The 27,653-nt window shown below is 33.7% G+C and overlaps 1 protein-coding gene across 2 annotated transcripts in view; it reads left to right on the plus strand.

Moving 5' to 3' along the window:
* LOC134239743 (SMC5-SMC6 complex localization factor protein 2-like) overlaps positions 1 to 27,647 on the plus strand; it is a 31,551-nt gene extending 3,904 nt beyond the window's left edge. The window contains exons 3-22 of one of the 2 annotated variants that reach the window (XM_062721897.1): positions 447 to 1,750; positions 4,184 to 5,299; positions 6,621 to 6,714; positions 6,881 to 6,923; positions 7,325 to 7,441; positions 13,322 to 13,366; positions 13,938 to 14,004; positions 16,752 to 16,786; positions 17,007 to 17,169; positions 17,337 to 17,432; positions 18,591 to 18,737; positions 18,853 to 18,910; positions 19,097 to 19,219; positions 20,280 to 20,357; positions 20,528 to 20,606; positions 20,981 to 21,163; positions 21,456 to 21,584; positions 24,670 to 24,753; positions 24,981 to 25,049; positions 26,956 to 27,647. In XM_062721897.1, coding sequence (XP_062577881.1) covers positions 478 to 1,750; positions 4,184 to 5,299; positions 6,621 to 6,714; positions 6,881 to 6,923; positions 7,325 to 7,441; positions 13,322 to 13,366; positions 13,938 to 14,004; positions 16,752 to 16,786; positions 17,007 to 17,169; positions 17,337 to 17,432; positions 18,591 to 18,737; positions 18,853 to 18,910; positions 19,097 to 19,219; positions 20,280 to 20,357; positions 20,528 to 20,606; positions 20,981 to 21,163; positions 21,456 to 21,584; positions 24,670 to 24,753; positions 24,981 to 25,049; positions 26,956 to 27,234 — 4,278 coding nt within the window. In that variant the 5' untranslated portion in view covers positions 447 to 477 and the 3' untranslated portion in view covers positions 27,235 to 27,647. The remainder of the gene's footprint in view (positions 1 to 446; positions 1,751 to 4,183; positions 5,300 to 6,620; positions 6,715 to 6,880; positions 6,924 to 7,324; positions 7,442 to 13,321; positions 13,367 to 13,937; positions 14,005 to 16,751; positions 16,787 to 17,006; positions 17,170 to 17,336; positions 17,433 to 18,590; positions 18,738 to 18,852; positions 18,911 to 19,096; positions 19,220 to 20,279; positions 20,358 to 20,527; positions 20,607 to 20,980; positions 21,164 to 21,455; positions 21,585 to 24,669; positions 24,754 to 24,980; positions 25,050 to 26,955) is intronic. The other variant, XM_062721898.1, reaches the window with a different exon arrangement.
* Positions 27,648 to 27,653: the final 6 nt, after the last annotated feature.

A 27,653-nucleotide genomic window follows, 5' to 3' on the forward strand; every position in this document is an offset into this window, starting at 1 on the left:
GCTGATATATGACATGCAATTTACTAAAAAATGAATAATCTAATGTAGCTCTTAGTACTGACAATGTAAAGAATAATGATATTTCTTCAGAAAGATAACATTTTGTCTTGATGTTTCTTGCAACTTAGGTAAGTATGTTGATATTGTAGCTTTATTGCTTGTTTTTTAGTCACATTTGTGCAATAGAAAGTATTTATGCTTGTTCATGTATTGTTGCAAACAAAGTACTATATATGTATTTATTTGAAGAAAAAATATCTTGGCATCTTTGGCTTGATCCTTCTATTTCAAAAACATCAATCACCAAAATAGTTAAGTTTTTATAGATGAAGTACCGGTAGGTAGAAATACTGATGACCCAAACTATTCTGCACCAAATTTGAATACAATAGTACATATGTAGTACATTTTGTTTCAAAGATTTTTATGATTTTTGTTTTCTTTAGTTTATTGATCTGTATGCTGTATAAGTGAGCCATGAACCACTTCCGACATGTCTATAACTATAGGCATGATGAATATTATGAACAGCCCAGAGAATATGATAGATCTTCCTATGATCTTGCCAGAAGAGGCTACCCTTACAGAGAGAGGCAGATGCCACCTGGATATAACCAAGCACCAAGAGAGTCGGTGTATGATGCTGGTAGATACAATCCTAGGGAAAGGAATGCACATTTTCTGCAGGGGTCATATTCTGCAGATTTTGAGAGTGGGGCCCAGTGGAATGATTATTATGCAAGAAATTTTGAAGACAGGGTAAACATGACAGACTACAGAGAGTACAGAAATTCAGACAGAGTCTACGGAATCTCAGAAAGAGACAGAATTTCACAGAGAGGATATGGCATTTCAGATAGGGGAATTGATTCACAAAGAGGCTTTAGAATTCCAGAAAGAGGCAGAAATTCAAATAGAGGCTATGGAATGTTAGATAGAGGCAGCCATTTACAGAGAGATGTTGGAATTTCTGAAAGAGGCTATAGTAGTTATATTGAAAGGGGAACTTATCATGCTTATAGAAGTAAAAGACCATATTGGAAAGCACATGGACCAGAGGAACCTTATCACACGAGTGAGCCAGGTTACCACAGGTCAGATACTAGAGCGGGCTATGTGTTTGATGATTCACCACCAGAAAAGAAAACACAATCTGATAATTCCCAAACACAGTTAGGTGGGGAAACTGACCCAAATCAGATGTTTTCAAGAGGTTCACCTCAGAAAAAATCCCCAAGAGGTACTTTAAAATATCCTAAAATAAAAGCATCAGCTGCTCAAGAAATGTTGAAAACAAACCATGTGAAGGAAACCACAGGCAAAGAAAGCTCAGGAAATGGTAGTAAGACCATAGGAAATGTTCAGAAACAGAACTTGTCAACGTATAAAGAAAGCTTAAGGTGTCACTCAGGCATAGCTAACATAAAGGACCAAGGGTTAACAAGTAAGACAGGTGCTTGTGGTCAGATGGGTTTAAAGTCACATGGGAATGATAAACAATTAGTAGATGTGTCAGCAGCAGACTTGGATTTAAGGCAGATAAAAGGTTCTAGTCCCACTGACATGACTAGAATTCATCCTAACAAACTAATGAAGGAATCCAATACAGAAGCGATAGTGACTGAAGCAGGTGCTAGGAATAAAATTTCCATGGACTATGACAAAACTTTGTCATCCGATGAACCTAAGAATGAAATTGAACGTTTGGTAGGGCTATCCTCTCTGACGTTGGCTTCAGGCTATGATGAAGGTTAGTTGGGAATGATTCTGAGTTCTTTTTGCCCTTACTTCACCAAACACCTCATTCCAACTCAACTTGTGTGTATTCTTACATATCACTGTGAGTTAACTCATCCAGGAATGTTACATAAACATGTATCCCAAATAAAGATGAGAGAGAATGAATTTATCGAAATCTGAACTTATGAAGAAAAATGACTATATCTCAATGTTTGTCTCTCCTGTTATTAACTGAAAGCAATAAAATCTTATTATCCAAAAGTGAATGAGTTATCAATATTATCATGATTATACAACTTTCCAAAAAAAAAAAAAAATTAATATTATTATTTATTCAATATCCAAGAATTTAATATTTTTATTGCTTGCATGTTGCAATGTGTGTGAACCCCATAGCATACACTTAACTAACAGCTGAGCCCTGGAAACATGAAACATTTTAGACTTGATTGATAATCTGCATACTCTGTTGAAATGATGTATATATAAATGTAGCATTGTGAAATAATAATAATAAAAAAAAAAAGAATTGTCAGGACTGCATATCCAAACTGTTGTTATCTGCAGAATTTAACTCTTTATTTCACAGCAAATAAGCACCTCATAAAATGTTCAAGGTCTAAGTCTGTTTCATGATCTAGAGCTGATCTGATCTTGTTGGCACTGCATATCATACTGATCATGCTGATATATTCCGTTTAGTTTGCTAGTTGAATGCCCTGCTTGTACTATTTACCCATATATCTAACATGTTAATAATGTGCAGATCTTTAAGCTATTTTTGATATGTAGCACTAAGTCATAAACAACATATATGTGCATTTACCAAACTACTAGCTCAATTTTCACAGAAGGCTAACAAATAAAAGAAAAAAAAGTTCAATAGACCTTACAACCCTTCTTACTTTTGAATGATTGGTACTATGCCTTTCATATTTCACTTGACCATCATGCCAATAGTGTGTATTCCTTTTCACAACTCTCCCTTAGGTACAACTTTTTTGACCTAAAAGTGGGTTTAAACTACTTTTGGAAACTTTAACCTTGGCCATACATTTTCGGTGATTATTGGTGCTTTGACTGTCATATTTTGCATAAATATACTTTATGACAAACCTTTATTTGGTACCAGTATTTTGGATCCATTAATTTTCATTGACGTTTGAGATTTACTGTGAATATTAGAAAAATAAAACTTGACCTGGAGGTTTCATTTGGGGGAACACATGTTTTACAAGACATTTTTTTCTTTATACAACAAGGCAGACAACTTTTCAGAAATGTTGTTATCAATGGAAACCAGAAGTACTTGATCAAGCAGTAACTAGTCACAAATGAATTTAAATCTACACTTCATCAACCTGTAAACAATCCATCATGAGCAAATCAATCTAATTAAAATTAGATGTTAGATTTGCTCGCATACTCGTTACACTAATGTAGAGAGGTGCGAGTGGATCTAACATCAAATTTTAATTAGATTGGGCAAAATGAGTAAAAATTTAGAAAAGATTTTTCTTTAGATGTCACTGTAAATTCAAACACGTGGAATGTTAATATTTTTTTGTATTTTGGGTCTATAACTTGTGTACAAGAAATAATCTGTTAAACTCTAAATTTCTTTAGAATTTAAATTTATGATGGTCCATTTCAGGTAAGGTTCTTGAATTTTATTTTAAATGTTTTTTTTTTGTTTAGTTTAATTTTCTTTTTCATTTCAAGTGAATTTTTCAAAAAAAGCTGCATCACAACCATATAAATCAAGATAGATTATGGACACATTTTCCTTCCTCTTTCATTTCATGTGTACTGTGATTTGTGAGTGTAAGTCCTTTAAACACTGTCATGTACACCATCAAGACATATTGTGTCAATACAATACATATTGCTTGTGTCTTGATGATAAGACACCATCCTTCTGTCATTGTGGTTTGAACCTTCACTTTTTGGCTTTTGTAATGAACATTTAACAGTTCATCAGTCTGACATTTCATTTCCTAGAGTTGACTTTGTGTACATTGTATATTTGTCTTAAACATTTAAGCTTGTGTAAAAAATTTTCCAGTCAATGATCACTTAATCAAGATAGAAAGAGGAATTCATTTTCTATGGACAATTTTTACTTTATTTAAAAAGCAACGATAAGTGAAGATAAAGCATTTCTGATTTAAAAAAAAATATTTCTGTGGCATTAATTTATTTCTCGACTTTTTTCTACAGTTTTACATAAATCATTTTGATTTTTTTTCTTTTAAATTCTTTCAATTTATATTGAAATAGTAGAAACTCCACATTTCATGACCATATAATATGTCTTTTTCTTGACCACACTTTAGTTGTTCATTTAAATTTCTTCATGCTATTTTGTCTCAATTTGTATAAATCATACATTTACTCCAGAAATAAATAACACCAGTTTTGATGTAAACATTTTATTTTGTAGATGTCCATTCCAAACCCAATGCTAAGGCTGCCAGAGAGAGCAATCATTCAGATGACGATTGTGTAGTAGTCAATCCTACTGGTAAAACACCCTCTCTACAGAAAACTCCTCAATCTTCCACTGTTTCTGGAGAAACACAGGTTACTGCAGCAGGCTCATCAACAAACAAAGGACCCGTAACTATCAAACAAACAAAGAAAGGATCTGTAACATCTGATGAACAAATCTCTAGCGTTCCAAGAGCAAATGTCTTCAATAATGATTCAGATCAGACACTGAAGCTCCAGAAACGGAGCGCTACTGAAAACAATGATGTTGAAATGACAGATGAAGGTATTTGTGAAATAAAGGTGAAAACTTCTAACAGTAGTTCTGAAGAAAGACCAGGGAGTAGTGTAGATAATTCAAGTGTTGCTGGATCAGAGAATACAATGTTGTCTGGAAATTTATATAAATCAGAACCTAGGAATGAAGGCAGAGTAGATGGTGTGCAAGACAGTGTAAATGTAGGACCAGGTTATAGGACACCAGAGAATTCAGGACAGGACGGCAGTCAGTTGTCCGCAGGGAGGAGAGGAATGGCAAGGACACCAAGTAGTGACAGTAGATACAGCACAGAGGAAAGACAAAGAGTGGTGAGTGGAGAAAGTCAGCGATTTCCTACGATGGAAAGACTGCAAGTGGGAGAAGGAAGGAGGCGCCACTCTGAGGAGCCACGTTATGGGAGTGAGGGTCATCCTACACAACACAGGGGCAGCACTGACCACTCAAGTCAGGACAAGAGAGGGGTAATGCAGAGGTCCCAGTCAGATAATTCCCAAGAAATCACTCCTAAAACTGCCAAGACATACAGGGAGTATAGAGAGGCAAAGCAGAGACAATTGGAGAGAGAAGAACGAGAGAGAAAGCGGAATCAGATGAGGTCCTCTTCTATAGAGAGACATAATGGCTACTCTACTCCAAATAAGGAGCCAGTGAAGAACTCTGATCATGTGGTGACACCAAGCAATCCTTCAAATAAAGGGGGACAACCTAGCAGTTCTACAATATCTGATTCCTTGGAGTCTAAATTCTGCATTGTGTATGGTGCTGAAATACCAAGTCCTCAGGAAACTAGTAAGAAATATGTTAAAACTTTTTATGAGAATTGTTCGGATAGCTTGTGGACTTCTGTCATATCTTTTTATTTGATGTCATATGTTATCCAAATTTGATAGAAATATTGTAACAATAAATTTAAATGATTTTTATTAATTTTTTTGAATATTACAATTTATTTAAAACTTAATAATTCAAATTTTAAAAATGTGTATATATCGGATCGTGAAGCAGGTCAAAATTTACTGTAGTCATTTACAAAACTATACACTAAATAATGTTTGCAGGCTTATCTTCTGTAAAATCGAGCAAAAATGAAAAATCCTAAACATTCAAATAAACAATTTGTTACATCAATGCATATTCCAAATTATGGATTAATATTTTGCTTTCGTTGAAAAGAAATCAACTTGAGAAGGTTGTCCTCAATGAAACCGACAAAAACGATGTAGAACATTATGGAGCAGCAGATAACGATGCAATTCTGTGTTTTACTCAGGCAAAATCCTGAAAAACTCAATAAATATTGGAGGAATTGAGAATTTTGTCACAAGCTAGTTGTGCATGTGTGTGTGAATGGTACAGGCAGTATTTGAGTGACAGAGACTGTATCAGATGAACACAATCTGTGAAGAAACAGTTAAACTCAAAAAATCTGGTTCAGAACAAAAACTTAAAAGTTGGAATGCAATGAAGAAAACATGCACTTCAGAATCGCTTATCTTGTGAAAGCATAGTTTATTGATGAAAAAAATTAAAATATTGACAAAGGAAACTATACAATTAGAAAAATTGTTTAAAAACTAAATGCCAAGTGATAGAAAATGTTTTTTAATTAGTGGGTATCGGACTATACTGTGCGAAATGTTTAGAGATAGGATTTTTGAGAAATTCTTGACACTATATTTTTGACGTTATATTTCTGTTAAGTGTGCTCCGTGGTCACAAAACATCGATTATAAAATGAAGTTAATTGATATCTGTTAAATTGAATGGAATGAAACTTTACACATCAAAAAAAAAAAACAATTATTTTTACAAATAACTCGGTATATTGTGCTTATTTTAAATATCTTGAAAGTACATGTAGTAAATGGATAATGAAGATTAATATCATCCACAAACTTTTCGAACAACCCTAGTAATCAAACATCATGTAAATTGTTTAAAACTTAATTCTTTTTTGTAAATATTAAAAATAATTATTAACCTGAGAATATGAATGGCATTAAGTGCCTTATTTGTACACTAATCTAGAAAGAAAATGTCTATTTACCTATAGACAGAATGTCTATTTAATTATTTAATTTTAGACAGAAAATATGTATTTGTATTATAGATGACCGACTGAGTGACTACGACATAGATCTAGATGACTCTGATGATGAGCTCCTAGAAACTCCCTCCTTTTTAAAAGACTTAGAAACTGCCATGTAAGTAAAAGATTTAATGAATCATCAGTCTTATTTATTCCCTCATCATGCTGATTGATATATTTGTTTGTTTGCAGAATTATTAAATTTTCTCGCTTTAAGTTCAGTTGTTGACTCAGTCATTAGGGTCGTATATCATGATTCAATAATCTTGTCTTTTTTACAGCACACAACCAGTTCCTGGCACTCCACCTCCAAAGAACCACTCTGTAAGTGAAAAATTGTTTTAATATTTTTAGTGTTTCTCATTATTTTACATTTTAATCTTGTTATAAGGCAAGAAAATTCAATTTTCAAAATACCTGTATGGTATCGGATTAAATATCTTTAATCATGTTAATGTCTGTATGGTATAATGTAAATGTCTTTAATGTCTTATTGATTAATGTTAATGTCTGAAATAGAGGACTCAAGCAGCTAATGTATATATAAAATATTTTCATTTGGGAAAATTTAAAATGTATGTTTCAAGACATTTTTAAAAGCAATAAGAAATGTAATATGTTGTCAATTTAACAAGAATAAGGTTGAATTCAATAAATTTAAGCTGTTAGGAATGATTTTTTATATATATTTTATTTAATTACACTTCACATCATTGTTTCTTTAGTCTCCAGGCCCTGGCAGCCCTATTCCAATGTCCAACAATAACTCCATTTTCATTCCGACCACATCAAGATTTGCCAAGTTTTCTTTGGATAGTTTGCTAGCAGAACAGACAGACAAGGTACTTTGTGACTTGTTTATGAAGCTAAGAAAAAAGGAATCTTTTTTCATCTAACTTTATAGAGATCTTCTTGAACGAATCATTTACTTCATGAATAAAAATAATGGAGATGACATTGTGGCCATGATAACCATTGTTAATGAGAAGTTAATAAAGAAAAGCCAACTTACGATAGAATAGATTTGTACTCGTAAACATTTTTCCTCTGCTTTTCTTAATTTTTCTCATAAATTTTGAATTGGTCTGTTTTCTTTAAGATTTTATTTCAAGCCATTGCTATATGTTTACAAGAAACCATTTAAAATCTATAGAAAAATGAGAATGACCAATGTTCTTTAGAGTCATGTGGGTTTCATTGCATTTTGTCCAACATCCTCAACTGGTTTCAGATAGATGTAAACTTTTCACAATTTGAAAGTTTTCTCCCACTGAGCCATATTTCAAAATAATGCAAAAATAAAATACCAAGTTCTTTCTAAAGGTGAAATAAGATTGCATACTGTAGATAACTAAATACAGGAGAGAAACAAACAGAAAAAGAATACATAGGGCATCTAAAGAGTTTGGTACGAGTCCGACCTTCCGTGGCGTTCTCTGAAATATGATTATATGCGTGAAATTAATTATGGCATAATTTCAAGAGAAGCACAACTCACACAATAAAATTACTGTCTCGCTTTTATTGTTATTGTGCTGAAATCTCTTGATAAAATGTCCACCCATACCGAAAAAAGTTATAACTTAGTTATAACTTTTGTAACTAAAAAAAGTTACAAAAAAGTTATAACTAAGTTATCGGAGTTTGGAATGGCATGTTTTAAGTGAGGTATAATTTAGTTATAACTTAGTTACAAAAAAGTTATAACTTTTGCATAACTTTTCACCTTTTATTCAACATAAATACAGCAAGTACATAAAAGTTATAAAAAAGTTATAACTACAAAAAGTTATACTTATTAAAAGTTACACAAAAAGTTATAAAATAGTTACAAAGTTATACTTTAGTTATACCCAAATAAACAGTGGAAAAGTTACAAAAAAGTTATACCCAAAAAAAGTTATGAAAAAGTTACAAAAAAGTTATACCCGGAAAAAGTTATACCCAGGAAAAGTTATAACTAAAAAAAGTTATACCTATTATAAAGTTATGAAAAAGTTACAAAAAAGTTATACCCCAAGAAAGTTATGAAAAAGTTATAGAAAAGTTATACCTAAAAAAAAGTTATAACTGCAAAAAGTTATAACTATAAAAAGTTATACCTATTAATAAAAACTTTCGTAAAAGTTCCAGTGAAATTATACACTGTATGTTAACCTGTTGTGGATTTACTCAGTTATAAGCTTTTAAAAAGCTACTCATTAAAATTTAAAAAAAAAAAAAAAAAGATTTTTGAAATTTATACAAAAAATATTATTTAAAACATATTAAAGGCAATAACAATTTTACCTAACAAACACGATAAAGATAGCTTGGTTTATTGTCAAATACAACTAAATGAATGCACATGCAATTGTTTTCAAAATTCAAGTGTACCTTATTTTTCATCATGTCATCTACAACAGATTGAAATTTCTCTGGTTGTTTTAAAGAATACATTTTTAGCATATAGCAATTAGGGTCTTTGTAAAATTACCTAGCAAACTGCATTCTACTCTTGCTAATGGTATAAACAGACATCACTAATTTTTAAATATTAACACCCTATTTATTTTTGATCTAGCTGTATTTAAAAAAAAAAGAAAGGTTCTAAACAGTGATTTCAGTTACAGTTTCTAGCTGCATACCACCCTCCTTGCACAGGTATCCTTGCAGGTGTACAGTTGTCTATCTTTATTATTTGAAGATAGGCTGCACTGAAAGTTGGCTGAGTTAGCTGACAGACTTAGCCATCGTTTGACAGGCCGCACTGGTATAAGACCAAGTTAGCTGACAGACTTAGCCATTGTTTGACAGGCCGCACTGGTAGTAGACCAAGTTAGTTGAAGGACTTGGCCATTGTTTGACAGGCCGCACTGGTAGTAGACCAAGTTAGCTGACAGACTTAGCCATCGTTTGACAGGCCACACTGGTAGTAGGCCAAGTTAGTTGAAGGACTTGGCCATCGTTTGACAGGCCGCACTGGTAGTTGGTCAAGATAGTTGACGGACTTGGCCATCCCTTGACAGGTCGCATCTGTAGTTGGTCAAGTTAGTTGACGGACTTAACCGTCCCTTGACAAGCCGCACTGGTAGAAGGCCAAGTTAGTCAACGGTCTTAACCGTCCCTATATTGACAGGCCGTACTGGTAGTAAGCCGAGCTAGTTGACGAACTTGGCCATCTCTTGACATGCGGCACTGGTAGTAGGTTAAGTTAGTTGACGGACTTGACCATCCCTTGAAAAGCCGCTCTGGTAGTAAGCCAATCTAGTTGATGGACTTGGTTGTTCAATGACAGGCCGCACTGGTAATAGGCCAAGTTAGTTGAAGGACTTGACAGGCTGCACTGGTAGTCAGCCGAGCTAGTTGATGGACTTGGTCATCCCATGACAGGCCGCACTGGGTCAGCCGAGCTGGCCGAGGGACTTGGCTGGTGGTCTGCGTCCCTCATTTTAGCTGGTCAGACGTCTTGGCTGGCGGGCAGTGTGACTGGTAGTCGGCTAAGTTTTCGTTGAAATATGCTTGCAATTTTAACCTTTTCTTCAATTCTGCAAAAAATTGTAAAGGTTCAAAATTTAGATTATAGATATTTAGATAGTATATTTCCAGCACTCATTTGCATATCAAATTGAAAACACTCTTCCATATCAATTAATTCAAATTCATTAATTCATCCAAAACATGGAAAATACAAGACTAATTTAAGATCTATACTTACAGGAATCAGTTTTAGATTGAAAGATTTATTGAATTTTGAAATGAAAAAAAAATTTACTTTACCTTAAACAAGTAATATTTTGAAGAATTTCATGTACTCCAGGTCAGGACAGATTCAGCTCATGGAAACATCATGTACCAATATTCTGCTTTATAAAAAAAAAAAAAGAAAATTAATGTTAAATTACTCATTTCATTGCATTAATTAACGTTGCAGCCAGATCATGTTATGATCATGCTGATGCGTATAAGGCTTCACAATATTTTAACAGTTCAGGGAATCTATAAACAATTGTGGGAATAAATATGACAAAGAACAACATATTTGATTAATATACTAAATGCTGAAAAATATTATGCGTTTCAAATACTTTCAATTTGTTTACTTCAGTCTTTGTCATTCGACAAACCAATCAAAACAAACAAGAAATCTAAGATTCACACGCCTAGAATTTGGTTCATTCCCAATATTTCTTCTATTTGGAATGTTATTCCAGAGGTACTAAGTATACTTTACCAAAATCAATAAAATGTTAGCATAAATATCGCCTTACCAACTGGTTTTATCTCCTTTTTTTCCATCAACACTTTCAACATCCAAACATTCAAATCGTCCATGGAAAAATCCGCGCTCTGTTATTGACCAATCATAGAACTCAAAAACGTCACGTGATCGAAAAAAATAAATAAATAATTCATAATTAATTTATTTTAAATGCAAATAAACCTAATTGTGTAATTTTAAACTTAAATTAAAAATATAAATACCAGTTGGTGTTAAAATTTTGAATTTATCTTAATATCAACAAAACGGACATCGGAGGCCGCCATATTTTTTGTTGCCGCCATTTTGAATTTAATATTTGTTTATTTGTGAAAATAACTATTATAACTGGGTTATTTAATTATGCAAACAATAAAATCTACATGTACTAGTCATCTGCTTAAATCTTAATATAACTGGCAGTCTTTATTCACAACATCGTAATATCTGTTCAACATGAACATGCACATACTCTATGCTGTTGTTTATCTTTTTAGCCACCCATATTACGACTGATTTTCTTCAGATTTCAAACAACCTGTGTAGAATTGTACTATTCAGAGATTGTGTAATACCCAAGCTGAAATATTTACGATGTGTTGGCCACAAAGGTCACCTAGTACAAACACCTGTTTCACAGAAAACAATAGGGAAATTTACACAGTTTTGCACACGAAGAATCCGTGCAAAATTCACATGACTTCATGAGATTACATTTCATACTGTTTATATCTCTTGCAGTACATTTATATTTCCCCAGAATTATGAAATATATTCATTCCCAACTTCAGATGTAAGTGCATTATTATAATTTACAAGACAAATATTATGTCTCATCAGGGTCTCAATAAATACGCATTTTCTAAGAGAGAGAGAGGAGAGAGAGAGAGAGAGAGAGAAATTAATTATTCTCAACTTTAGTTGAAACTTACATGACAAATATCAATTTAAATAGACAATAATATTTATTACACACACATGACATGTACTGTGTACACACCCTCAAACACCACAGAGAGAGAGAGAGAGATGTAATTCACAAGATTTTATTTCACATCCCTTCTGTTGAACTTGACATGGCTGTGGACAGCATATTTATTATGAATGAGAAGTCGATCACTGGTAGTAAACAATATTATTGTTCAGGAATTGACAAAGTTTTCTGCTGCAGTGTTTGAAAAAAAAAACCATTTTGAACATGATCAAAATTCATTCAAATTAACACTTAGTTATAATGTTATTTTTGAAAAAAAAAAGTCGGTGTCAAGTAGTATCCATCAAATAACCCCCAAAACTTGTAAATTTATACTGGTAATGCTTGAAAATGGCTTAGTTCAGAAAAGTTATGTTTTAGTTATACATGAAAATGACAAAGTCCAGAAAAGTTATGTTTTAGTTATACATGAAAATGGCTAAGTCCAAAAAGTTACATTTTAGTTATACATGAAAATGACAAAGTCCAGAAAAGTTATGTTTTAGTTACACGTGAAAATGGCTAAGTCCAAAAAGTTACATTTTAGTTATACATGAAAATGACAAAGTCCAAAAAAGTTACATTTTAGTTATAACTTTTTTGTACCTCACAGGCTAGGTATAACTAAGTTATACTTTAGTTATAACTTAGTTATAACTTTTTTCGGTATGGGCAATCATAAATCATTGTCATATTCGTGATTTTACGTTGAAGAGCCCTATCCCGACAATAAGTACAGCAAAACTCGTTTACTACGAACACGGTTATAGCGAATTTACGGATATAGCGAAGTTTTCTTGGATCCCCAGCTATATTAATTTAATGAATTCCTTATACGGATATAATGTTTTACAGATATAGCAAAGTAATTTCGTAGGTCCCTGTGACTTTGTATAACCGAGTTTTACTGTACTCACAAAAAATAAGGAATCTACTGTAGTGAAAATAGGTTGGGGTAATCAAAAATGCTTCTCATGTGAAGGTTTAAGTGTGCACATCATTCAAAATAAGACTACGGTAGTAAAACTATCATATAAGGTCGATATAAGGCCTCTTGTATGTTATACTATGTTAAAAATTTTAAAATATTGTTTTAGAAGAGAGATGTCAATGCCAAAAAATATATAGATCAACAAAATTTTATAGGAATAACAGTTACCTGGTATTTTAATTTCCTTTTCAAAACATTAATTTCAGGACTTTTGTCAATGGATGAACACATTAAATCTGGTGAAGCTGTAATATTTTTTTTTTATTAATGATAACAGACTTACAATCTGGATAATATTGCTGCAGATATGTATCTATAAAAAATTTCATTTGAGAAAAAAATGTCATTGCATGGTGAATATTGGTTGTAAATACTATGTATAATCTATATTTAGTTATCTGAATGAAACATCTTGCTTATATACCAGCCTAAAAGTACAATGTTAGTCTTTTTCCATCTTAATGATACTGAAGCATGATGAATCAGTATAGATTTTATTGTACTCAATTTTATTTCAGCCTGATGAGCAAATAGAGTTTGAAGAAATGCAGACAGAATTAAAGGTTTGTCATTATTTCTCAATTATATATGTCTACTATTCAGACAATAATAGCAAAAGTTAAAGAAATTGATTAATAAATGAGTTTGTTTATTGATTTTCTATTTAGAGAATTTCTTATGATTTTATTGGAAGCAGTTGATAATAATTATTGATAGTAAATGTGTTGATTAACTCCCAGCATAGAGGATATTATATTTGTGTTCACTTTTATGTCTGTCTTTCTTATTTTGACTGCACATGTACCTCACGAAATTCAAATATATTGGGGGTAGGATTAGATTTCAAGTCTTATTAATAAAAGGTTTCATAACCATTTGAAGGGCAGCTTAAAAGCCAACCACAAACAAAGGATTTGATCTTAGTTTTCTAAGTTGTTCCATGTTGTGAGCCAGCAACTGACATAAAATCTGCATATAATTACCGGTATCAGGACTTTTCTTCTTGTAGTTCTGAACTTAATTTAAGCTGGAAAGGAGTATTTGCATTCAGATTGACTTTAAAATTAATTAACATGGTATTTTTGGTACCATGTAGAAAGCCAACTGAATATAAATATTTTAATTTTCTATTAGGAGTCTGTGAGAAAAGGGGGCTTTGTGAAAGATACACTTGAAAAGCAAGAAGATCATACAGAACAAAGTATGTATTACAGTCATTCTTTTTATACGCCCGTCTTAAGACGGGACGTATTATGTTATAGGCTTCATGTCCGTCTGTCCGTCCGTCCGTCTGTCTGTCTGTCCATTCGTGTCCGGCTCATAACTTCAATACTATTAGGCCTAGGATTATCAAACTTTGTCAACTGATACTTCTTGGGTAGACGGTGTGTCGCGCACCAAAAGTAGGTCGCTCTGACCTTTAATAAAGATGCTATGGCCAAATATGGAAAAATCCTGTCCGGCTCATAACTAGAAAACTATTAGACCTAGAGCTATCAAACTTGGCAAAAGTATACATCTTAGGTAGAAGGTGTGTCGCGACCTATTTCAAGGTCACTGTGACCTTTAATTTTAGTGAAATTTTTTAAAAAACTAAGTTTTTTAAATTTTAAATTTCATAATCCTAAAAATGTAAAAAATAGAGTTGTATCCTTATTAAAAAGTATTAAATCAAGTAAAAACTTATTTTTTCATCATATACTTTACAGCAATCTTAAACAAATTTCAATGTTAATGAGAGGAATTCAGTTTGTCCCATGGGCATAATTATCAAGCACTGGTCAGGAAGAATTTTGATAGCAGAAAGTTGCATGTCAAATTAGAGAGAAATTAATGAGTTTAGTGTGAGGAGGTAACTAGTAGAGCATTGGTGTTATCCCTTGGGTATTGGGCAAATGGACAGCCAGCCTAGCTGTTAGATTAAAAATAGCTCTTGTTGGCTAGCTAAGTTTTAAAATGAATTTGATGAAAAGTAATTAAAACTTATTTGATATTGCATAATAAACTAATAATCTGATATTATATAATATTAATTAATTAAAAACTAATTTTATGGGGTGGGGTTGAATCAGCATGCCTACTTGACCATATGAATTAAATATAAAACCTGTCTGGCATTAAATCTAAAAAGAAATCATGGAGTATTTTATATGTTTTAAAAGTGTTTTAGGATAAAAAGTGCAGATCCATTAATATTTAGGGAGTAATGAGTAGACAAGCATCCAGTCAAAGATTAATTAATGAGTTCAATGTATGAAGGCTATCTGATCAAGCGCTGCCTTATCTGTATCCTTTGGGGATTAGACAGAAGAACTGCTGGTCAGTCTATAGAATATGTCATTTGATGGCCAGCCTTTCTTTTCAAAATTAATTAGGGCCCCGCAAGGATTTGCGGGTGCCCTATAGTAATCACTCTGTCTGTCTGTCTGTCTGTCCGTCCGTCTGTCATTCTTCCGTCCACAAATTTTCTGTTTTTTCCTAATAACTTTTTTTATGGTAGCCCAATTAAGTTCAAATTTGGTATGGTAGTTCAGTAGGCAAAAAGACATATTTTGATGCTAAGTTTGTTTCTCTATGTCCTCTGGTTTGGAGCTGGGGTGGTGGGGTAGATTCCTTAACTTTATATAAGAATGAATTGGGAAAGAGAGATAACTTCTGAAAATGTTGTAAACTGAATGCTGCAATGAATGAGCCCCTTGGGATTACCGTATATACTCGCCTATAAGTCGGTCCGCCTATAAGTCGGTTGTATTTAATAAGCTTTCATTTCAGATGGACTGATCTCATATAAAACTTTACTTTTGATAGCTCGCCTATAAGTCGGAAAATGAATTTTAGACCAGAGATTAACTAAAAAAAAACCGACTTATAGGCGAGTATATACGGTAATTAGCTTTCCTCCTGCAGAAAATCCAAAGCATTATCTTTATCTGTCACATTGAGATTAATTACCACCTCTGTCTGCAAATGAAGTTTGTTTTGAAGTTAAGTCCATTTGGAATGCTATGAACACTATGAAATGTGGATTGAAGTATAAATGTTTTTACTTTATTTTTGTTGAAATAGCCTACACAATGAGTTTTAATTTCATTGACTTTGAAAAAGAAGAAATAGATTAAAGAAGATATATTTTTTATTTTTATTTGTTTATTTATTTTTTTTTTTTTCTTCATGAAAATTCAAGAATATTATTAATTTTTAAGGCAGTTGGATAAAAACCTCCTCATTCTATCATTGCTGAAAAAGTTCTTATTATAAATTAAGAAGAAAATGATGAGAGAGAAGTACAATTAATCCCTTGGGATTAATTATCTAGCCTGCTGCAGGAAATTTAGAAGGCTTATCTTTATCTGTCACTTTAAGATTAATGAAAACCTATTTAGATTTACATTCAGTGTTGAGTTGTTCTTTACTGCCTTATGTAAAATAGATACAAAGATATTATTTACAGGTTTTTGGACATTCGGGAATTATCTTGAAATTTTAAGAATACAGTTGCTGTTTCTTATTCGTCATGTATTTCTTAAATCATTCCATAAGCTGCACCCTTATAATTCTACCTCATGGCGGGGCCCTTGCTGACTGGTCAGTTTTCTAGTTTGGCATAGATTAAGTTGTTAAGACTAATTTGATATTGTTTATTATGATGGCCGGCATTTGACAAAGTCTAACACAAACAGTTGTATAGAAATCTGTCAGTTACGTAATATTTGTTATAATTATGCCTACAGCACAGGGGATGGATAAAGAAATATTTTTTTTTAAAATGGAAAAATCATGGAAATCTTAGAATCAAGGTTGAAGTGATTTTCTTGCAGTCTAAACTGTTAAAGATAATTGTGTAATATTTTGACGGGCGTATCATGCTGTGGCGTGGCACTTTATTTTTTCTAGTACAAATAAAATGGTTAAATTTCATGCAAAAATGTTTCCATTTGTTCTTTATAGATTTACTTCCTGAACACCAGGAGCAGATAGAACATGTAAGTTATAGACACTATGAAATTTTGAACATTTTTTTTTTTCAGACAAGACAGACTTTATTTTTAAAAAAATTGCAAATTAGAATTTGTTGTCAGGTTTAACAGTATTAAATATACATATAATGATATTAAACTGCTCATTAAGTTTTACTATTATGCTTTGAAAATATACTTTTTAAACAGAAATATAACTGGTGCACCTTTGCTTTGAATCTTTCAGCTTGAAATGAAGAAAAGTGTAATATCGACAGCCCACCCAGGCGAGACAATATTCTGTCCGAGTCGCTACAAACAGCTTTACACTTCCCGAATCTCGCCCACCATGTGTGGATTTACTGCAGGGGAGTCCTACATTGACAAATTCCTTACCACAGTCCAGCCAAGTATGTGTTATCTCCCTTTGTAAGATACCCAAATATAGGATTTATCTCCCTTGTCTGATGAAAAAAGCATGTGTTATCTCTCTTCCTCAAATAAAAATATAAAGTTAAGGCCTTTTCAGAGTTTTTTAATGAAGAAAATTGGCACACCTGAATTTTGTTCCTTTCAGAAGATTTTGATACCCTGCTATCCTCTGAAGTTCTAGTCAGCAGTCTGGATAAGGTGTCCTGTCCTAAAATTCTCCTCAAATGGCTCATCTTTCTTTGTATGTATATTTAATGTAACCTGTGAAATCATTTTAATATGTGAGGGTCAGCATTTATGAACAATTAAAATTATAAAGCTTCGTCTGTACAGAGTTTCATAATTTGATGCAATAGATTTTGTGAATCAGTAACATGATTTTTTAAATAAGTCCGTCTGTCAGTCTGTCCGTCACAAAAACTTTAACCTTGCTCATAACTTTTGATTTAGTGGAGCTATGACTTTCATATTTCACATGTGTATTCCTTGTGACAAGACCTTTCTTTGGGTACCACCAAATTTGACCTTTTGACCTTGACCTTGGAGTTTGACCCACTTTTACACAAAAATTCCAAACTTTTACTTTGGCCATAACTTTTGAATGATAGGTACTAGGACTTTCATATTTCACATATGTATTCTTTGTGGCAAGACCTTTCATTGGATACCAACAACCATGATCTTTTGACCCTGACCTTTGAGATTTATGTACTTATGAAAAAACTTTAACCTTGACCATAACTTTTGAACGGTGAGGGCTAGGGCTTTCGTACTTCACAGGTGTAATCCTTGTGAGAAGACATTTCATTGGATACCAAGAACTTTTACCCTTTGACCTTGACCTTGGAGTTTTAACTACTTTTAAAAAACTTTAACTTTGGTCACAACTTTTGAACGGTAGATACTAGGACTTTCATATTTCACATATATATTCTTTGTAGTAAGACCTTTAATTGGATATCAACAACCTTGACCTCTTGACCTTGACCTTAAAGATTTACGTACTTATGAAAAAACTTTAACCTTGACCATAACTTTTGAATGGTAAGGGCTAGGGATTTCATACTTCACATATGTAATCCTTGTGAGAAGACCTTTCATTGGATATCAACAACTTTGACCCTTTGATCTTGACCTTGGAGTTGACCTACTTTTAAAAAACTTTAACTTTGGCCATAACTTTTTAAGGGTCAGGATTAGGGTTTTCATCCTTCAAAAAAATCAACTTCAATGATAATTTCTAAATAAATGACATATGATAGGACGTTCATATTAGACACTATATGTCATAAAAAATAACATCTCACCCACAAAGACACGGAAAGCAGGGGACCACAATTCTTTGAATTTGCTTGTCCTGTTTTTAAACACAGATTTTAAATCTTGTCATTACTTGTAGTGTCAGTGGATGAGAGCCACCTGGTGATGGATGGCTGTTATAAGGTCCTGGAGGAATACCTGTATTGTCACAAGGTGTTCCATGATGATCAGGACGATCCATGGGCCCCTCCTATTGAGGACTTACTCACTGTCTTCATGAATTGTGGTAATGGAACATTTCCATATTATGTGCACATTTTTTTCAAACTATCTATTTTTCCTAATTTCAATATTTTGCAAATGGGAAGAATTTATGGATTAATGATTCTTTTTTTTTAAAGGAGCATCTGAAGAAAGCATTTTACCTAAAGATGTGTTTAAAGATGATGAAGAAATAAGGTACGATCAAATACTGAATCAGGTATATTGTAATAAAATTATGACAGTTGCTCTTTTAAAAAGTCACATAAAAAGAGCCTGACCTACACATGTACAAGCAGGTTAAGTAATAAATTTCATTTTGAACCCCCATCTAACACCCTCCCCCAGTTGAACATAAGAATTACAGATTTCTTTTAAAATTAGCTCCCTTGGCAGTAAGGTGACCAGAGAGGGTAACCAGCCACTCCCTCCCCCCAATGCAGGCAGCTTTAACAGAGAAAATCTCAGGATGGTCATCCAAGTCCTAGCACTGGCTCTACAGAGGAGGTTAGTATTTTACTCCTGTTCACAAGCTCTGTCAAACAATTATCTAATATATATAAAATCTTAGAATTTCATCACTTATGACAAAATTTTAATAAATTAAAGGAGTTCTATTTCTAATTCACCTGATATTTTTTTTTATACCCCCCGCAAACGAAGTTTGGGGGGGTATATAGGAATCACCTTGTCCGTCTATCCGTCTGTCTGTGCGATCGTGTCCGGTCCATATCTTTCTTAAAGTGGGACATTAGAATCTACTACTCCACACTAAGATTGCTCATGACCTAAGGGTGTGTGATGACCTTGACCCAAGGTCATTTGGGGAAGTTCAAGGTCACTGGAAGAAAAATTTCATAATTCGTGTCCGGTCCATATCTTTCTTATGGATAAACTTGGTAGGTTCTCATTTCACACAAAGATTGCCCATGACCCAAGGGTGTGTCATGACCTTGAACCAAGGTCATTTGTGGAAGTCTAAGGTCACTGGAAGAAACATTTCATAAATCATGTTTGATACATATCTTTTATGGATAAACTTGGTAGGTTCTCATTTCACACAAAGGTTGCCCATGAAACAAGGATGTGTCATGACCTTGACCCAAGGTCATTTGGGAAAGTTCAAGGTCACTGGAAGAAAAATTTCAAAATTCCTGTCTGGTCCATATCTTTCTTATGGATAAACTTGGTAGGTTTTCATTTCACACAAAGATTGCCCATGACCCAAGGGTGTGTCATGACTTAACCCAAGGTCATTTGGGGAAGTTCAAGGTCACTGGAATAAAAATTTCATAATTCGTGTTTGATACATATCTTTATTATGGAAGAACTTACTTCTGAAAAACCCAGCAGGGGGTATTTTGTCCCGTTTGGACAGTTCTAGTTTAATTTTGACTTGTGCGAGTGTGTTATAAGGCCTATGTAAACCTTCAACATGAGTCCAAGTTTTATCATATTGCTGTTACATTAGTGTACACTAGTAAATAGCACAACTTAGAATTGGAATTGATAAGGTAAATTTCTTTTCTGTAAAACATGATTTTTGATGATGAATTCTCTTACACAGACCAAAGTACCGGACCTCCCACCTGCTGGCATTGTATGTCATGTTATGTAGAGTGGCCCTGGACAAATCACTCAACTGGTAAATATAATTTTGAAGTTCTCAACATAATTTTTCCAATGGATAATATGTTTTGTGATGTTAATACAAAGAAAGATAAGAATATGAACATTCTAATAAATAATAGAATGTTGATGTTAATACAAAGAAATTTACTGACTTATGGTAAGTGCCGAGTTTTTATTTTTCAGTGGTTTAATCAACATAGAAATCCAGTCTTGTTTAGGCAGCATTGTGAGTTGTTATTCGGAATCAGAATGGAAGACTCAGGTAAGTTAAAAATTACAGTATATTTGCATAGGCAGAACTTTCTTCATTATATTCCTAATATAAAAATTAAAAAAAGATTTTAATGTTATTAGTCTATAAAACTTTTTAAAGGCACTAAACTTTTTCATTCACTAAGAGTTTTTTATTAAAATGAATAAATTTTCAAGATTAATGGAGTAAATATCCTGATATCTTTTGTTCTTATACCAGTTTCTTCCCCTTTTCCAGAAAACAGACACGAATATACATGCACACCTCACATGTGATGTTTCTCTTTATGTATGCATGTCAAGAATCAGTTCACCAAATTAATTAATTGTACCACATGAAGTGCATTAATGCATTGAAATAAATATCTATGTATTTTTTACCAGGCATTACAGCTGTGTTCAATTCTCCCCACCCTCACAGAACACCACCACAACAAGGCCTACCTGGCCTCCCTGTCCCCCTATGGTGGGCGGGGACAATTCCTACAGAGGAGGGTGGCCTACATCATGCTGAGGCAGCTGTTTGATCTGGAACCTTGCTCTACAGAGAAGCTAGAAAACTGCAAGGTAGCAAAATGCTTCATTGTAATTTTTGGTGTTATCTGCCTTTGATTGTGCCTTTCCAAGACAGCTTCATGTCTTCTAAAGTCATGCTGGTTTTCCTTAGACAGCTAACTTAAAATATTGGTCTATAAAAAATTGCTACTGAAATACTCAATATTTGCAAAAATTGCTAATTATTAAGAAAACGTTACATCAATGATTGAGGAATTGCTAATGACGAAGATTATTTTATCAGAATAACATTACGTCGATGAGGAATTTCTAATGTTGCCTTACCTCTGTTACACCTTTGCAGATTCGAGAGCTTCACCAGTTTTTGCCACACCTTCAGAATTTGGTAAACACAGACATGTACAAGTTGTACAGCTGTATTATGCTGATAGACCTGTGTGTGGGGAATGGTCTTATTACTCCAACAGAGAAGGTACTAGCCTCTGTCATTGTTATCAAAAACTAAAAATTCTGTTCCTTGCTACAGTACTTAAGTCTAATTAAATGTCCATGAAAAAGATGTTCAGATTCCCATCAGATCTAAAGGCCCTTTCACAATTGGCGCACGAGCAGAAGCGACAAAATATTCGTGCGAATGAATAATTTTGTTTTGGATCGTAAACTGTTTGCCAAAATAATCTCATATGAAAAAAGTGTTCGTACGAAATTCTCACGATCTAAAGCGACTGTTGTGCATTAAATCTTGTGATACATCTTACGTCTATATGGGACTGTTGTAGAATGAAAGCGAGTGTTGTAAGATAATGCGATAGGATTGTACGACTGATCAGGTAATCGAACGATTAAACGTGCGACGATACGATTGGACGTGCAGTGCTCGTGCGCTCATGCATTCCATAGTACAAATGTTCGTGCGAGTCAGAGGGCCGGATATATATATACCACCCGTTTCCGACGCTCTACAGTTGACATAGTTAAGATGCTTATAATTATACACGGTATATATACCTGTTGCAAAGAATGGCAATTGAAGGTGATAAATCAAGCAATGATAGTAAAACGTTGCAAGATTACATGAGACATGTTGAGCAACAGTCCCATGGTCGCAAAACACACGCAAAGACAGCTGCGATTCATCTTACGACCTTTAAAAATCGTGCATCACTCTTACGAGTACATAAAACATTGTTTATACACAAAACAAAACAAGGTTTAAGAGGTTTATTTGGTTTAATATTTAACATATCAATAATCCATAAAAAACATGAATACATAGAAAAAAATATATACAATGTAAATCTCAAAACTCATACTTGTTTGGCGCTCTGGGGGCTACTCATTACTCTCTCTACCTTTCCTTCCAACTCTTAACTGCGATCAATAAATAAAGCCACTCCAACCTGATCTCGAAACAATTAGACCCAATTCTGCCTAGAGCTGATCCCTAAAGGCAAGCACCAAAAACAACTCCGGGCTGATCCCAGGAGTGCACAATGCCTGTGGCTGATCCCGGCAGGCTACTAACAAGACAATCCTCTGGGCTGATCCCAAGAGGATGCTCAACAAGAAACACGCCTAGGGCTGATCCCTAGAGGCAAGCACAAATCGCCACTCCGGGCTGATCCCAGGAGTGATATGCCTGGGGCTGATCCCCGCAGGCCACGAAAACCTGACGGACCTCTGGTCTGATCCCGAGAGGATGTAAACAAGATACCTATCCTTGGGCTGATCCCTAAAGGCTAAAGTAGAACCCACAGTCCGGGCTGATCCCAGGAGTGCATCACGCCTGGGGCTGATCCCAGCAGGCTACATAACCAGACAAATACCTTCGAGTACAAACTATGGGCTAATCCCATTGTTTTGATGCATAAAATATAACCATTCTTATATACATGTACTACACTATACAATCGAAGTATTTAAACAGAACAAATCCACTTCAGACACACAAAATTTAAATATAAGTAATATTGGGGGCAAAATTCCCCAGGAATGAACCCAAATGAACGAAGTAATGAGTGAAGCCCCCAAGAGTATTTATATTATAGAACAGTGTTAATTGAATATTTGTAACAAATTTTTTTAAAAACAATCAATGAAAACCTTATCTACCACTCATTTTTTCTTGAGCTTCCCTTATGACTTGCGAATTAGTTCTTATATACCTGATATAACAATTTGAAGACCATCTACCTAATTCTTTAATCACATGGGATCGCGCACTTGTCTCTGTTCTATTAATAGACTCTTGTTCCACTAGACGTATCAACACTGATCTACGTGCGGTCTGTGGGAAATTTATTCCGCGATTATTCAAAAACTCTTTCAATCGGGAAACATGCCAGTTTGCGGGGAGTTCTGGATCATACGGAGCAGGTCTTGTGGATCGTTTAGGTCCCATCTTACGAAGTTACGTAATGTTATTATTATGAAACACAAAGTCAGTCGAATTCGTCTCAGAAACACTACATATAAACGTCAAAAGTTCCTATAACATGTAAAAACATCTAATACACACGCATAACAGGTTTTAAAAGTAATCCATTTTGTGAATGGTAGAGAAAATCGAAGATATTAGCTTCTGCACAATAGTCTGTGACTTCCAGGCTCCAACTGCAATTGCCAGACTCCCCCTCTAGGCATCAATGCCTCTGGCTACTCTTTTCTTATTGGTCAATCCAAAAAATACCCCATAAACAAAAACTATTTATAGAACACATCCTGATTACATAAAAAAATAAAATGCAACAAATTTTGTTCAGTCACAAAGGCTAGAAAAGACAATTTGTGTATAAATAATAATTTAATGTCATTAAATATCAATAAGACGTTCGTACTAATTTTCGTGCGTTGAATTGCGATAATTTGGATCGCATTTGGTCGCGTCTGAATAGTGTGCATGATGACTATTTTGAGGAGACTTGATGCGACCACTAAAAAACATGCAATGAATGCGAGACATCGTGTAACGTATGCGAGAGCTCGTGCGAAGCTAAAATTTTCCGATCGCAAAGTGTTGTAAAGTGCTCGTGCGCCAATTGTGAAAGGGCCTTTATATATTTACCACAGAGATCATTTTAAAAAGTTAGGCATGGAGAGATATTGACATTATTTCTAAAGTATTTTTCTCAGATATCCAAAAAAAAACATGTCACATTGCATGTAGAGAGTGAAAATTTATATTGATCTAAATTTATTTTTTAAGAAAAAATTGCTGATGGAGATGTCCATACATTTATCTCAAAAAAAGTAGAAAAAACAACTTTCAAATTCTATAAAAATGTATATATTTTGTTCAACATTCATGTGATAATAAAAATACTGTATAGGATTATATAAATCTTCAAGAAAAAGTGAACAAGTACAGTGAATTTGTTTTTGCTAATGAACCATGAAATGTCATATGGAAAAGAGGGGGTTTTTTTTTGTCTCATCAAAATAAAAATGCTTTGAAATAAAACTGATATATAGTAGGTATTTTAAAAATGATTGTAATCAGTAAGATTAGTTACAATATTTTGGTTTTTGGTCCACTAATACATTTTTTGTTTATGCAGGATAGCCTCCAATACCTGTCAGAACAGATCAAGAAGATTTGTGGGGAGACAAGGGATGATGTCCGCATGTTAGACAGAAGCAGGGTATGGATTGATATAATTTCATTTTGTTCTAGTTCTTTTGAAATTATGGTATTTTATTTTTTGAAAATCAGGGGAGAGAATAAAAACACTTGAAAACTCATTCTAGGGGAGGCTAGTTACACACAGTCTGAAAAATAAAGACCTTGTGTTCATGAGTTATACATCTTTATTTATCCATATTTGAAATAATATCCAAAAAAAATTTTGTTTTCTTTGTTGGATTCAAGGTGAAGGACCAAATGGTGAGGCTGACCAGTAAATGGACATTGATGTTACTCAGAGTGGGCAGTAAACAGGTAGGGAGATACACTGCTGGACTTGCTTCAGTTGCTGCATCTGACCTATATTTTCCAGATCAGTGTTCAGGCTTAAAGTTCTGGAGAAGGTTCATTTTCAAGTAACAAGAAGCCATATGCTTACCAAACTTGCAAGTAACTATAATCCCTGTGTTGAATGTTGACCCTGCATGTATGGATGATATATCGAAGGAGGCACACTACCAGGCTTTCTTAAGATGACCTACATTTTCAGGAAAAGTGACCCAGTTAAAGATTTTGGTGCAGGTTCATAATCATAATCATATTTGAACCAACCTTGCTTGAATGATGTATCTAGTGATGCATGCTTCCAGGGCTGCTTTAGATGCTGGATTTTACCTACATTTTCCAGATGAGTGACAAGGTTAAATGTTTTAGAGCAGACTCATTCTTGTGTACTTTCAAGCCCTATCTGCATCAAACTTGCATGATTAATGCATCAAGGATTGAATTTTCTCTAACTTGCTTCATATGCTGGATTTGACTTTCATTTTAGTTCTAAATTTTAATTTTGAATTTGAATCAATATATGTATCGATGTATTGGAAATTTTTATTTTACTATATGAATTTTTAAAGTGGTAAAATCTTTATTGACCAATGAAAAGCCAACATATACCATGCATGTGATATATGTACAACCTCAACTTTTTAAAGTTATAGTCCCCTTGCTAGAAAAAAATCAACAAGGAGGGTATAATTTCTATTCTCAGGAAGTAACAAAAATTTCTCACAAATGTCTTTTCACCAATCATATTCATTCAATTTACATTGTACATGCAAGAATGGAAAATATCTATATACTGGTACCTGAGTCATTTTCAAAAGGAAAATGATTATTTACAGTAGAGTATGGACAAGTTTATCTTTTAAAAAGATAGGTGAGCTAGTGCCGTAGCAATTTTTAAACACAGAAAGGAAGGTCCATGATCAAGTGATTTATTTTGCTGAATTCTTTAATGTTTATCGAAGCTGGAGTGTGATAAAGTATTTTATAGGACAAGTGGGTAAAGAAACGAGGGGGGGGAGGGGTGTGTGTGAAGTTTTTCTGTTGACCTATTGGAGTTTTGGCACAACGGAACATTTATGACCTTTAGTCATTGAGCTGGTTTAAGAATAAAATTTTTTTGCAATGTAGCAAAGAAAATACAAAAAGAATACAGAAAGAGTTTAAAAGAATATAGAAAATAACTCAAAGTGTATGTTGTATAAAGAAATCCAGAGAGTTCCGAATGTGAAGATGTGAAGTTGCTTGGTCCTTTGGGTCATCTTTGTCAAGAACTGTTAGGTTAAAAGCCATACACATCAGAATTGTTTTTATAAATATGGATTTATTCGTTATTTTTAGTGTAAATTCTTGTTTCTGGAATTTGTAAGATTGGCTGAATTGACCAATCAGAGTCTATCTTTGGTTGTGCTTAAACGTAAAAAAACAAAAACAAACCCTCCCTTGTCTTTGATTAGAACAATCAGATGATGACTCTGGCTTTTCAGTCAGAAAAAAGGGAAATTTGAAGTATTACAATTATGTAGCTATCTTTAAACTGTAAACTACACAATAGATAAACAAAGTTATTAAATGATAACAAAATTGTTATCGTACGGTCTAATCTATAGTAGCTTTTTTCACATTTTTCCCAGAATGCACCACTGTGAAGCCGAGCATGTGTATTCAAAGAATTTGGACTAACATAGTTGCTAGCGCTCGAGAGGCTAGCAGTAACTGTAAATGAGAAGCCTCATCATGTTTAATCAATATAAACAAACTAAATTGAAAAAATGTAGAACTGAATCATTTCAAATCTCATCATTTGATACAGTTTAAGATGAGTATGTACATGTACATATATACTGCATTCTTTAAACTTTTTTTTTTCTTATTGTAGAGGAGCATATTTGCCTACACAACTTCCAGAGCTCCCCAGAGTCTGACAATAGAGACAGTTCAAACTGCCCAATCTGATGAGAGCCAATCGGAACAGGATTCTGATAATAACCAATCAGAAGAAGAGTCAGATGAAGATATGGAACCCCTGGAGGACATAGATGTAGACCCCACAGAAATGCAGACTGATGATGTCCCTACTGAAAAACGAACTAATGATGTCCCCACAGAATCACCATCTGATGATGTCTTCTCAGAAATACCAGCTGATGATACATGACAGGAGGCATTGTCATGTGACCTGGGATCTGTGCTTTAGAAACTTCATTTTGTTGAGTACATGTATTTTAGACAGAGATGTTATATAAACATTGTTGAACATTTATAAGAATCAAATAAAGCTAGTCGAATAAAGTACATGTATGTAATTTCACCACTTACGGAAACAGTCTTGTATTTTTCCTTTTAATACAGCTCTCTATAGAATCTCTTGTATTTTGAGGTCAAAGGTCAAGGTCAGATGCACAAAATGGTTTTTAGATGATAACTTTGGTTTACTTTGAAGTTTTGCGATGAAAATTCATGTCATAACTTCTCGTGACTTATGGTCAAGAGCTAGTAAATGAAAGGTGACTATAGATTTTTCAAATTTGAGAAACAAGTTCATTTAATGATACTTTACAAATATAGCCTTGGTGA

The sequence above is a fragment of the Saccostrea cucullata genome, unplaced genomic scaffold, assembly GCF_032062105.1.
Source record: "Saccostrea cucullata isolate Sc308-1 unplaced genomic scaffold, CSIRO_AGI_Scuc_v1 ctg1444, whole genome shotgun sequence".
Taxonomy (NCBI): domain Eukaryota; kingdom Metazoa; phylum Mollusca; class Bivalvia; order Ostreida; family Ostreidae; genus Saccostrea; species Saccostrea cuccullata.